Source organism: Amphiura filiformis, chromosome 13 (genome assembly GCF_039555335.1).
Source record: "Amphiura filiformis chromosome 13, Afil_fr2py, whole genome shotgun sequence".
Lineage (NCBI taxonomy): Eukaryota > Metazoa > Echinodermata > Ophiuroidea > Amphilepidida > Amphiuridae > Amphiura > Amphiura filiformis.
Genome location: NC_092640.1, coordinates 18,200,695 through 18,213,916, shown reverse-complemented (window position 1 = coordinate 18,213,916; position 13,222 = coordinate 18,200,695). Strand labels below are relative to the sequence as shown.

The following is a 13,222-nucleotide window of genomic DNA, read 5'->3' as shown; positions in this document are numbered from 1 at the left end:
CACTTGCATGAAGGTCCTCGGCCCAAAAGCATGTGAAAATCATAGTACTGCGAACCCGCTGCAGATATAAAGCTCTGATAGGCCTATGCAGGGCCCGTCAACATGGTCAAGTATTAACCTGGTATTAACACAGAGTCAATGCTGACATCAATCCATGCATGCTTTAGTAGGCCTAAATTGTGTGTCTCAAGTTTTACAAAGTGGCAGCATGGTCAGTGGACCAGTGTAACATTCTGGCCCTTTTTTCTTTAAAGCAATGATATACGTATATGGTGTTAAAATGATGCACCAAATGGCTTCAAGTGGACCTTCATTTTGCAACATTTCCCCCCTCAGACACCCCTACGTATACGTAAACAACTGGCCGTTTTCGCTTTTGTTTTGGACACCCGTACACTTTAGGCCTATATTGTTTTAAGTAATAACTTGAATGATTAGGCCTACAGTAATAGTGAATAATGGTCCATGAATGGCTTCGATTGGGCCTTCATTTTCACGTTCCGAACTTTATCTGACTAAAATTTGACACAATAATATTGTCCAAATTTTCCAACTTCAGAGGAGGAACATCCCCCTCAGACACCCCCTGCGTATATGTATAAAGAAGTTACCCTTTTCTTTATGCTTTGGATACCCGGAACTTTATGTTTAAAGCAATTGAATTTATACAATAATATTGAAAACTTGTCCACGAATGGGAAATAAGCTCTCATGTTCATTCACAAATTTTAAGCTCTTTCAAACTCATATTTTACACAACAATAGTGTCAAAATGGTCCCAGAAATGGCTTCAATTAGGTCTTCATTTTGCAAAAGTTTCTCACTTCTAAGGGGGGTACATCCCCCCTCAGACACTCCCCTGCATCGCGCAAGCAATTATTGAATTTATATAATAACTAGATTTCGTGGTTCTTGGGTTGGGTGGTTCTCATTATAGGCCTATCTCTAATTACCAAACACCCGTTACCCATATACCCGCCCTGACCTTTTAAACTACTATGATATAGGCCTGCGTCTCTTAGTGATCAATATTATACAAATATTGACTGCTATGAGGGCATGGTTAAAATTATAGGCCAGCGGTGATCTCAAAACCATGACTATGCCCGAGGCGTGGCCGAGGGCATAGTCATGGTTTGAGATCACCGCTGGCCTATAATTTTAACCTTGCCCCAATAAAAAGCAGTCAATATTTGTTTTATATACTAAATCTTAAGATTCTTGTCATCTGTTTGGTTTAAAGCATCGATTTTGGGAAGAGAAATTAATAGTTTCAATGCGAACGGCACACAGATTACAATCTGCGATTTTTGCGTATTTATAGCGCGTGAAAACATTAACGCGTGCGTAATATATTTTACGCTGGGAAAAACACGCAGTTTGATCGTGACGCACGTGACGGTCCATAGTTCATTTCCATGGACCGGTCCATAGTTCATTTTGCGGGCATAGTTAATTCAATGACTGCACTTTCAACCAATCAGATGACAGGAATCTATATATGAGGTATATAAAATGGGCTATAGGCTCCGATGAGATGCACCTGTAAATTAGTCACATGCACACTGTAATGCTTTGCGATACCCTTTTGCGCCCGTCGGTACTCTCGCACATGCCCGTTGATACTCCAGCGTCGCAAGACGTGATAGCTCATGCAGCATGACAGACGGACAAACTCTCTATAATTAGTATTAAGATATTGAAAACTTGTCCCCTAATGGGAAATGAGCCGTCATGGTCATTTCAAAAGTTTTCCGCTCTTTCAGACTCAAATTTCACACAATAATAGTGTCAATATGGTTCACCAAATGGCTTCAATTAGGTCTTCATTTTGCAAAGTTTCTCACTTCTGAGGGAGCACACCCCTAAGACACCCCCTAAATCCACGCAAAGCAATTGAATTTATATAATAATATAGAAAACTTGTTCCAGAATGTGCCCCCGTATTTTTTGGTCTCTGGATCCGCGGCTGATCATCTTCTACTCTTCCCTAGAAAAATCATTATAATACCAAATCTACACACCATGGAATTCACCATATCACGTCCAAGCTCACATTGGGCGCCCCATTCCTTTTTTAAAGGAATTTTATTTAAAATAAATTTGTAATCATTTTTGGCCTAATATTATAAAACTTATACTGGCTGCAGACAAACTATACGGGAAGAATATTTTCAACAAAAAAAAAAAGAACCTGTCTTGAAGAAAATGTTATCTAAACAAATCAAATAATTTTGTCATGTTTTACAAGCATGTCATCTGAGGTACAAGTTTATTGACCGCCCAGCCAGGGGGATCGTGTGGTTCGAGAACCGCCTATTTTTTCAAAATTCTATACCAAATGACCCCCTTCTTTCACAATTGTATACCCAATTAGTGCCCTGCCCCCTTTTCATTTTGTTATATACCCAATGACCCATTTTTATACAAATAGGCCCCTAAAGCAATGCCAGTAGGCAGATACCTGTCACGTTAAAGTTGAATGATCCTCCCTCCCTCCCCCCACCTCCGGGCATAGATTCTGACTGAGTCCGGACGTGGGTCATATTTTTGTTGGACTCGGACTGGGCACCCTCGGACACCGACTCAAGTCCGGACTCTGACAAAAAGGACTCGGACTTGGTTCGGACACAAATGGACTCAACTCGGCACGGACTCAGGACGAGCGCGAGCTGGACTTGGGTACAAGAGGAAATAGTCAGTCCCAAGGTCTTTCTACATTGTATAATAAAATCACTCATCCATTTCTGTTATCTCCAAAAATCTTCATTAAAGATTGAATAATTTCAAGTGTATAAGTTGTTCAGGTTTATAAAGTTAGTCAATTAGGATAGTTCTACAGGGTGTCCCAAAAAAAAGAGGCCCCACATTGCGCCCTCTTTTTCTCCTATTTCTAAAAAGTTGATCAAATATATTTTGGTATGTAAAGAAACCTACAATCGTTAGCTTTAATAAACCAAAACAATTATTTCAATTCTCGCTATTCGCAATAAGGGCGCCGCCAGCGGTTTGCGATGTAATCGTGATGTATCATGGGAAAATCGTGATGTATCATGGGAAAAGGTCAACATCCAAGTCCGCATAATCTGAATATTACCATGCTATTACATAGGAACACGTGACAATATTTTTAGTTTGTCAATATAACGGTATTATTACATTCAAATCGATAGATAAAAAATTAATTGTGCACATTTCAAATCACATTATTAAGTATTATTCCGTATCGATTCGCGTGTAATACCTTTATTTTGACAAACTAAAAAATATTGTCACGTGTTCCTATGTAATAGCATGGTAATATTCAGATTATGCGCGGACTTGGATGTCGACCTTTTCCCATGATACATCACGATTACATATCGCAAAACTGGCGGCGCCTTTATTGCTAATAGCGAGAATCGCTCATAACTTTTGAAGATATGTCCTTTTAAAGAAATGTATCCGTTTTTCACTCTGTCCACAGAGGAGGTTTGGCTACTTCAAAGATTGAAAAGTGCATATACCATGCATGAATATAAAACATTCCTCGATGATAACTTTATAAAATAACAACTTTATTTAAGGGAATGGGCTTTACCGGTGGGCTTATGGGTTATGGATTTTGTTAAGTGTCATTAATTTGGGCGAAAATTGATGTGGATGGGACTTCTTTTGCTATACTTGCAATTACTTATGTTTTTCTCGTTTCTTGCTTTCTTTTATTGACAACATAACTCATTTCTCTTTTTGGACTAAAGGGTAGCCCTGAACAGTGCTGTTTAGTTTGTCTTTGGTTCTTTTGAAGTGAGTTTACTGTGCTGCTCTGCCCTCTACCTGGTTGCCTCCGTGACGAATACAGGTTTCAGCCCTATAGTTCTCATTGCATTAATTGTGTTGCGTACCATCCTTAAGGCCTTGTGCGCCGGATACTTGCGAATGCAGCAGTAATACGCGATTGCGAAGATGTTTGAAGCTAGCTGGTGATCCTCGCTTATAGTGAATGCTTTCCCAAGACTAATGCTATTATCTATCCATGTCATTAACCGTGTGTTTCGTTTAAATCTTTGATGTAGCCAAACCTCATCCGTGGAAAGAGTGAAAACGGGTACATTTCTTAAAGAGGCCATATCTCCAAAAATTGTGAGCCGATTGAAAGAATTGTTTTGGTTTATTAAAGCTAACGATTTAGGGTTTCTTTACATACCAAAATATATTTGATAAACGTTTCGGAAATAGGAGAAAAAGAGGGCGCAATGTGGGGCCTCTTTTTTTTGGGGACACCCTGTATCAGCACATTTAGTCCCGGGGGTCACTCGAATATAACAGTGCTACACATCCGCGCTGATATAGGTATCAAAAAATTGTCGGATTTTGAGTATACAGCATCATCAACTTTATCTCATGTTGTATTTTGCAGGTGTTGGTCCCATCATATGGATTATAACTCCAGAATTATACCCTACCTGGGCTCGTGGGTTTGGTACATCAAGTGCAACGGCAGTGGGATGGATAACCAATCTACTCATATCACTCACATTTCTGAGTCTTACTCAAGCTATTACGCGCTATGGTGAGTTTATCCCAGGGATTTTATATTGGTATATTTTGCAGTTGTTCAGGGTTCTGCAGAGGGTGGTGCAAGAATTATGTGTACCTGGGTTGGTTAATTATAGGGGGGAAAAGATTTTTTTGGCAAGCGATTTTTGACACATATGTTTTGGGCACCATTTCCGTATTAAGCCCAGTTTTCATGGAGCAGGAAGGTGTAGGAAAACGTTAGGAACATTTTGTTCCCCAAAATCTTGCCTGTGTAAAGAGGGGCAAAATTTGTTTGCCACATCAAGAGGGGGGGGGCAAAGATTTTTTGGCATGTCGAAAGGGGCAGACAAAGATTTTTTGGCACAGCCAAAGGGGTGGCAAACAAATATTGGCAGACCATTTTGAGAATTCACTACCCCTGGGCTACACATAAATATTACACAGCCCCTATATGTATATAGTGATCAGTGAATTGACAGTCTTCAATTTCTATTAGTTGCAAAATATGCTAATTAGGTAGCTCATTTGCATAATTCAAAACCCATGAGCACAAAGGTCTCCCAACTGACTGGGAGACCTTTGTGATCCTAACCAGTTCAGAGGTTGATTGTCATTTAATTTTCTGGGTGTTCGGGGTAACAAATAAATGATATATGTGTGGTAATTGAAGTACTGTGTAAGCTGAAATATCCTTGGTTTTATTTGTGCGCATTTCTCGGTTTAACATACTCTCTAAATGTGAAAGAGTGAAAAACAGCTCAAAAAGAGTGGTTTTTCCACTCCTCCTTGGAGCTGTATGAGTGACCACTCCTTTTAGAGTGAAATACACTCTTCAAAAAAGAGTGAGGAAATTCACTCGAAAAAAAAGAGTGAATAAAATCACTCTTTAGTGAGAGTGAATTTCACTCCAAAAGGAGTGGTCACTCATACAGCTCCAAAGAGGAGTGGAAAACCACTCTTTTGAGTTAATAGCTCTGAAATACAGAAGTGAATGAGACTGACAAAAAAATAATCACAGAAGTAGGCACAAAATGTTCATTCATTCATGTATTTTTGTGAGCAAAGAAATTACAACACAATAAGTATTTTTACATGTTAATTAAGATTAAAATGGTAATTTTGGCATGCTTAAAAGCTTAGTGACGTAGGACTATGAGGCCTAGCATCACACATGCAGGTAGACTGGTCAGGCATAGAGGCCTATAGTCCTCTGTGACTTTTGGCATCACACATGCAGATATAACATGCTGCAGTATATAAACATGATAAATTAGAGACTGGTCAGAGATAACATGCCTATGCTTTGGCCTGGCCCTATGGCCTAAGCCTAGCTAGGTATGGCCTGGCCTTGCTGCATGTGATCCTGTGGCTACTGGTATGTATAGCATGACTAGCGCATCGGACTCGGAGATGTGATCGGGTACATACTAACAATAAAAAGGCTGACGCAGTATAACAAACATTACAATTATTACACAAGTACACTCAATCATTTACAGGTTTATGAAGTAATACATGTACCAGGTATGCATAGCACTCCATGAGTGTGCCACCGTAATGCCGGACCGACAATGTGAATCAATGTGTTCAACAAATGAAGAAGCTTCATGGGTACAATTATCACCTTTGAGACAGTAACATCAGATTTTAGTTGTCGATTACAATCTGCAATGATTCAACATATAAATAAAATAGTTCAAAGTATACTTACCGACGAAAATATTGGCTATTTCTTCGCCAAACTGCCTCGCCCATTCCTGACTACTGACAACTCCACCGCCATTGCTGCAACGATTAATTAGCCGAATGAATAATCACAATTTTTTCGTATGAAAATCCGCTTTCTGATTGGCTGTACGAACTGTGGATTCACTCCGCAAAGAGGGATTCTGCTTTCACTCTGAAATTGAGCGGTAATTTTGGATCACTCTGTAAGGAGTAAATCTAGATTGACCGAGTAGAAGCTTTTTTTCACTCTAAAAGAACGACTAACCACTCGAATAGAGTGAGAATGAAATCACTCCAAGTTCCGAGTGAATTTTTCACTCTGTTACATTTAGAGAGTAGACCCGCAAATTCAATGCCTACAAATTGCTCCATAATGAAGCTTAATTATTAAGAAATCTACGAAAGTGATATCATCACCTTTTGAAAATGTTAGTGCAGCTGCAACCACAAAAAAAATCTGTTTGCGAAAATATTGGCTTATATTGTATTTCAATATTATATAATGTATTTCAATAATTATATTGTATTTCAATATTATATTATATTGTATTTCAATATTATATAATTGTATTTCAATATTATAATGAGCTAACTTGCATACCGTAAAACCTCATCTACAAGCATATAGAGTACTTCTGATGAAAGCTAAATTAATCCAGACACCATTATGGAATTTGAGCAAATAGATTGCAGATCCAAGCATATACAAACAAGTATTATTGTAAGACCGATCTATGTATTGACATATTTACGCATGTATCGTATTAATTTAACTTTGATCAAAAACACTATATATGCTGTTAGACGAGGTTTTACGGTATTTTACCAAATAAGGATAAATGCACTTTGTGTTATATGTTTGAAAGAAATGCTTGAAAGATTTCAAACTTATTTTTTCAAACAAAATTTTTCATAAAAAAGACCAACAAAATCTAAGGTAGAATGTCATCTAGGGACAGGTAGATCCAAGTAAAATTGCCCCTGATAAAATAAAGCGTGTAAAGGTGGAAAGCTAGCCCAAAGGTGACCGTGTCCACCTAGGGGCCCATATGATGTAGGGTCTTGGGGCAAAGCTAGCCCAATGGTGTAGGGACTAGGGCCTCCCTTTTGGACCATGGTGGGATACATGGAGTGATGCCCCCTGAAGTCAGTTCTGAGGTTTTAACCAAGTCTAGATACACAACATTGTGCTTCATGACATAAATATTCAACACTATTTTGTGATCCTAGCATCATCTTTTTACACAGCCGTGACGTTAGTCACGGCTGTGTCTTTTTTCTTACAGGTTCTTTCTTCTTCTTCTTGCCTTAGCCAGTTTCACGGCTAAGGCTTTCTTTTTACCGCGTTCTTTCTTCTTCTTCTTTCTTCTGTCAACATCATGTCAACATCATTAAATCAGCCATCGTAGCCATATGCTTTCAGCCATGTTGATCATAGTTGGTCACTAGGACTATTGGGTGGTGCCACAGATGTCACATGATCAACTTCCGATCAAATGTCATCCACTTCCGGTCAGTGGCCAAAACCGTGATTTTCACTAAAAATGCTACTCCTTCCACATATTACATAGCACCATGACGGCACTTGCACACATGCATCACCTATAGCCAGTGTCCAAAAGTTATACCATAAAATTGGAATCAAAGGTCATTAAGGGGTCACTTCCGGTAAAAGTCTGAAAAATTTGTAAAATATATTCAAAAAATCACTGTCTTTACAAATTACATAGGAGAGAGTCGCCATTAGCACACATGCATTGCTACTAGCCAGGGTCTTTAGGATGCCTACAGTTTTGGGGTCAAAGGTTATTAAGGGGTTACTTCCGGTCAAAAACCAAAATTATCAAAAATGTTTAAAAAAATTTTATCTCAAAATGTAAACAGACCAGAGTAATATAATCATTATACATGAATCAGTGTTACCTGCTGCATGCATGGTATTTTTATTTTGGGGGTCAAAGGTCATTAAGGGGTCACTTCCTGTTTTTAGCTAAATAACTTCAAGAATTTTTATCTCAACAACTAAACATAATAGAATTTTTTAATTAAAATTGGAACAATGCATTTTGTCGGTGTACATTAGGTTTTTTTTTCATTGAGGTCAAAGCTCATTAAGGGGGTCAAAAGGTCAATCATAAATTTAAAAAAAATCAAAATCCATATATAAATTCCGATTAAGCTGAAATTCACCAGGAATATTCATTATGACATCCTAAGCACTATGTAATATTTTTATGGGTCAAAGGTAATTAAGGATCACTTCCGGTTATCAACAAAACCGAAACATATCAAACATCACTGGCTAAGGGTCGTGCTCTGTGAGCACAAGGTATCGTAGATCTAGTTCTTCTTCTTTCTTCTGTCAACCATTACATTTGCTCTAGCACTCACATGCTTGCATCGATTTTGACCTAACTTGGTCACAATGATCATTGACCGTGCTCCTACATGTCACATGAAACTTGTGGGGTCAAAGGTCATGCAGGGGTCACAGGGGTCAAAAACGTGATTTCAACTAAAAATGCATCTTCTCCCACAACTTACGTTGGACAGTGACCCCGCTTGCACACATGCATTGTTATTACCCAGTGCCTATGTGGTGTACACAGATTTGGGGTCAAAGGTCATTACGGGTCACTTCCGGTATAAAACGAAAAACCTTCAAAAATTTTTATTAGCTAAGTAAAACATAGCACAGTAACGGTATGTTCACATATGATCTGCAGTCACCCAATGTATATGTGGTATTTTTATTTATTTGGGGTCAAAGGTCATTAAGGGGTCACTTCCGGTATAAAACGAAATACCTTTAAAATGCTTCTTCTTCCACAAATTACATAGGACAGTGACGCCACTTGCACACATGCATTGTTATAACACAGTGTCTATATGGTGTACACACGTTTGGGGTCAAAGTTCAGTAAGGGGTCACTTCCGGTATAAAACGATATACCTTCAAAATACCCTTCTGCCACAAAAAGCATAGCAAAGTGATGCCACGTGGACACGTGCATTGACCTTTGCCAATGTCTACGGGGTTTTTATGGGGTCAAAGGTGATGGGGTCAAAGGTGATTAAAGGGTCACAACACGGCTGTGTTCGTGGTCTTAGACCACAGCTAAGTCTAGTTATAGTATGTTTCAGTAGATATCTACAAAAAAAGCTTATTCCCAAAATTTCAGTTAATTCCGATTTTGTGTTTGTGAGTTACAATGCATGCATGATTATGTGTACAGGGTGTAACAATAACATTTATACAATTGCATTTTGACTTCTCAGGAAAAAAAGAGTTATGGCACAAATGTTATATGCAATACAATCAGTAATATCTTGGCTAAAAGAAGACGTTTAGTTGGTTTCTTTACTAGCTTGGATTCAAAAGTTATGTCCGATTAATTAAATCGTCTAGAAAACGTGTTGGGCCACTTTTGCCATGTTTGCGCATATCAAGTTTGAACCCCGTAGATATGCTTATCGTGCATTAAACATCAAAGAACTGACCCAAATAATTATAAGTGGTGTTTCTTCATATAATTAACATGAACTTAATAATAATATGATATGTCTTTAAAATCTATAAATGAAGTCATGAAATTCCTTTCAAAATATCTTATAAATAAAGTAATTTCTCATATCCCTGAGATATCATTGGTAAAACTGAGAAAAGTTTTTGCATCCGTAAGTACAAACAATAACATTTTGAAATTAAGTTCAGTTGGACTTCTAGCTGTTCTGGGGCGACCACTATTGCCATCATTTCTGTTAACAAATTCTACGTACTTATATGTAATTGTATGCCTTGATGGATACGCGAAAACGAAAATGAGCTATAAACAATCTTATGGGTTCTGCTTGACTCTATGTGTTACCGAAGAATGTCACAACCATTAAAAATATGCACTTCCAACGTGAATTGTGGTTTAAGTTGTTGAGCTGTAGCCACGATTTCTAGTAAATAAGGTTGTTATGTCAGTGCTTAGTTGTGACTTTCAAAATCTCAAGGAGATATTCTATTATGTAATCATTTCTACCACTTCGAATACCCCATTGTTTAAAACTACCTATCATAAGAGCATCGTCCAACTGGTTCATGGTTCAACTCTATTCAGTCACTTTTGTAACACTTAGACAAAAGTGGCCCAAGCGGTTTTAAGACTAGGTTACACACTTGGCCATATCTTCACTTGTATACCGTCGATGTTATTGAAACAAAGCTTAGCTGGTGGCTAAAGAAATAATCTTGATAGACATATAAATATCAAACCAAAAAAGAAGCCGCCTACTTGTGTCATTCTATTTTCAAAATTGTACACATTTTATTGTTACACCCTGTATTACACTACTCCATTGTGTTGTAATTTTGTTCTGTTAACCAGAACATAAATACAAATTTGATATTTTTGCCAAACAAATGAATCTGCAATTTTTTTGGACATAAACATTATGTAGCCAGAGCTTTCCTGTGGTATAAAAATCTGGGGGAGGTGAGGCTGTGGATCATGAAATGCACCTTTTTTATTCATTATTTATATATTCAGCCGTTTGTTTGTTTGCAGGTACTTTCTTAGTATATGCTGGTTGTACAGTGTTTGGTTGGATATTCATCTATTACTTAGTACCTGAAACTAAAGATAAACATCTGGAGGAAGTGGAAAAACTTTTTGAAGAACCTTTCAGTACATGCTGTGGTAAACCTCTTGGAGGGATATACCAGAAATTAGACAACTCAGGTATGGGAAATGTAGTTATTTTTGCTGAACCATGAAATTGTATCAGCCTATATTACTGTATGTTACTTACTTAGTTACTTACTGACTAACCTTTTGGTCTAAAATTGACATATCTCAAAATCCCACAAAGGTATGACCCTCCCGAGTGGTGTCAAATGAATATAAAAGTAAAGAATATAATAAAAATATTTCCCCACCTGGGGGTGACACTCCTCATAAGACCTGGGTCAATATTCATATTTTGGGTCAATAGAATCATTTTTGCACAAAAGTAATTGAAAAACAAAATATCTGATGATAATTTGGCAAATATGCCTCTGATAATGTTGGCAATGTTAAAATATTATATAGTTCTAGTGTGTCTCATCTCAAGTTGAGAGTAACGCCATGTTGGATTTTGCAGTGGCAGATTGGAATCTACGCCATTGCATCACTAGCGTACAGACAAATCACCCTTCTATGTGTAAACGCCCTGTGGGATCATGGTAGTGCGCATGAATCAAATCTACCACTGCGAAATCCAGCATGGTGTTACTCTCAACTTGAGATGAAACAGGCTATAGCAGGCCTTCTCAACTAGTTTATTTGAAGTGCCAACTGGGAAATTTTAGTGATAATGAAGGGAGTATTTTGTGAGGGAGCGTGTGTGCGATCGAACGCATATAGCGGATGGGGTCCAGGAGGCCCGCGTCTTATGGCCACTGTAGGGTTCCAGTGTGAAAGCCCCAGCCACGGGGGTCCAGGGGCAGTGCCCCCGGAAGCTCTGAGATTTTAAGGCTATAAAAGGCTCAGATGTGGTATTTTCACCCCTTTTTTGTAAACAATTTATGAGGAAAAAAACTAGTAAATTTACCGTGCGTCACTTCATGCGCCACTTCGACTAACTCCATGCACCACAAGTGGCGCGCGCGCCGCCAGTTGAGAAGGCCTGGCTATAGCATGTAAACATTATGTTGCAAAATCCTTTGTTTAATTTTTTAACACATCTGTTAACTTTTTATCTCCATTACAGATGAAGATGAAATATTACCAGTCTCTGATGAAGATGATTAGCTGAAATATTATTCTTGAAGATTTTATCTAAATTTTTATTGATCTATTTTTATACCAAAGAAGCTACTTTTAAGGAAAATTACATACAATAACATTCCTTGTTACAATAATTATGATGGGATGAAGCAAAATAAGGCCAATTGTGGATTGTCTGTGAAAGACATGGTTGGTTGGTTGGATTTTGTTTTAAGTATTCTTTTGTAAAGTAAAAACCTTTTTTCCAGATTTTTTAACATTATGGTCACCGGTTGGTATATGATGATAAATATGTGACACGATCTGGTCCTTGGGCCAAAGGAGGCATTTTTGAAAATTGAGTTACTGTAATTATTACATTATACATACAATAGGCTATCATATACTGAAAACACCAAAGGTGTAGCATACTTGGTTCTAAAGTTATGAAGTTTTTTGATGTGTATTTTCTTATGTATTTTATTGTTTTTTACTCCATATTTGTATCTTTATCTCAGTTTCAAATTTGCTGCTTTTGGCCCCCATAGACCAGACAGTGTCACATAATGATCTTTGACTTTAAATATTACTTAAATCAAAAATTGAGTGAGGTATGAATATGGACTATTCCAATTGAAATCCACACTATTCCTGTGGAAGATTTTGGAAATATCTTCCACAGGGTTGAGTATGTTTTTCAAATGTATGGCTACCTATATCTTCTACAACTGGAGTGAGTATTTCAAATGGAAGTTACCCAATTTTTTATTCTAATCAAAACTCATACTCCCTCTGTGGAAGACTTCAGCTAAATCTTCCACAGGGGTAGTGTGGATTTTAAATGGAATAGCCCATTTGGAACTTATTGGTATTATCATTGAATGTTAATTTTAATTAAGAAATTACTTCTTATTAAATTGCTTGTAATTAATGGCACTAACAGTTTTCTCAGGGAAAGTATAGCAATATTTGATTTTTTTAGGAAAATCTTAAACATGAAGGATAGGTCCATAACTTCTCATTATGTAAATTAAACATGAAATTCATAGTTCTAGTCCAATAAAACAGCACTTTCTGTGGAAGTTTCAAAATCTATCAGATTTATTTTTCATTAATTTTCAATAACAGTCCTGATGAATATGTTCATTAATTCTCAATGTACTTTCTTTTTCTTTTGAAAAATTTTCAAAAAAGGAAGAGAACACTCAGAACAGTGAAATGTGGAGTGCCATTCA

The 13,222-nt window shown here is 37.4% G+C and overlaps 1 protein-coding gene across 1 annotated transcript in view; it reads left to right on the top strand.

The window, feature by feature from the left end:
* The window catches only part of LOC140168078 (proton myo-inositol cotransporter-like), an 88,602-nt gene extending 76,418 nt beyond the window's left edge, over positions 1 to 12,184 (top strand). Inside the window, exons 7-9 of the mRNA XM_072191381.1 lie at positions 4,400 to 4,552; positions 10,806 to 10,979; positions 11,992 to 12,184. Coding sequence (XP_072047482.1) covers positions 4,400 to 4,552; positions 10,806 to 10,979; positions 11,992 to 12,032 — 368 coding nt within the window. The 3' untranslated portion in view covers positions 12,033 to 12,184. The remainder of the gene's footprint in view (positions 1 to 4,399; positions 4,553 to 10,805; positions 10,980 to 11,991) is intronic.
* Positions 12,185 to 13,222: the final 1,038 nt, after the last annotated feature.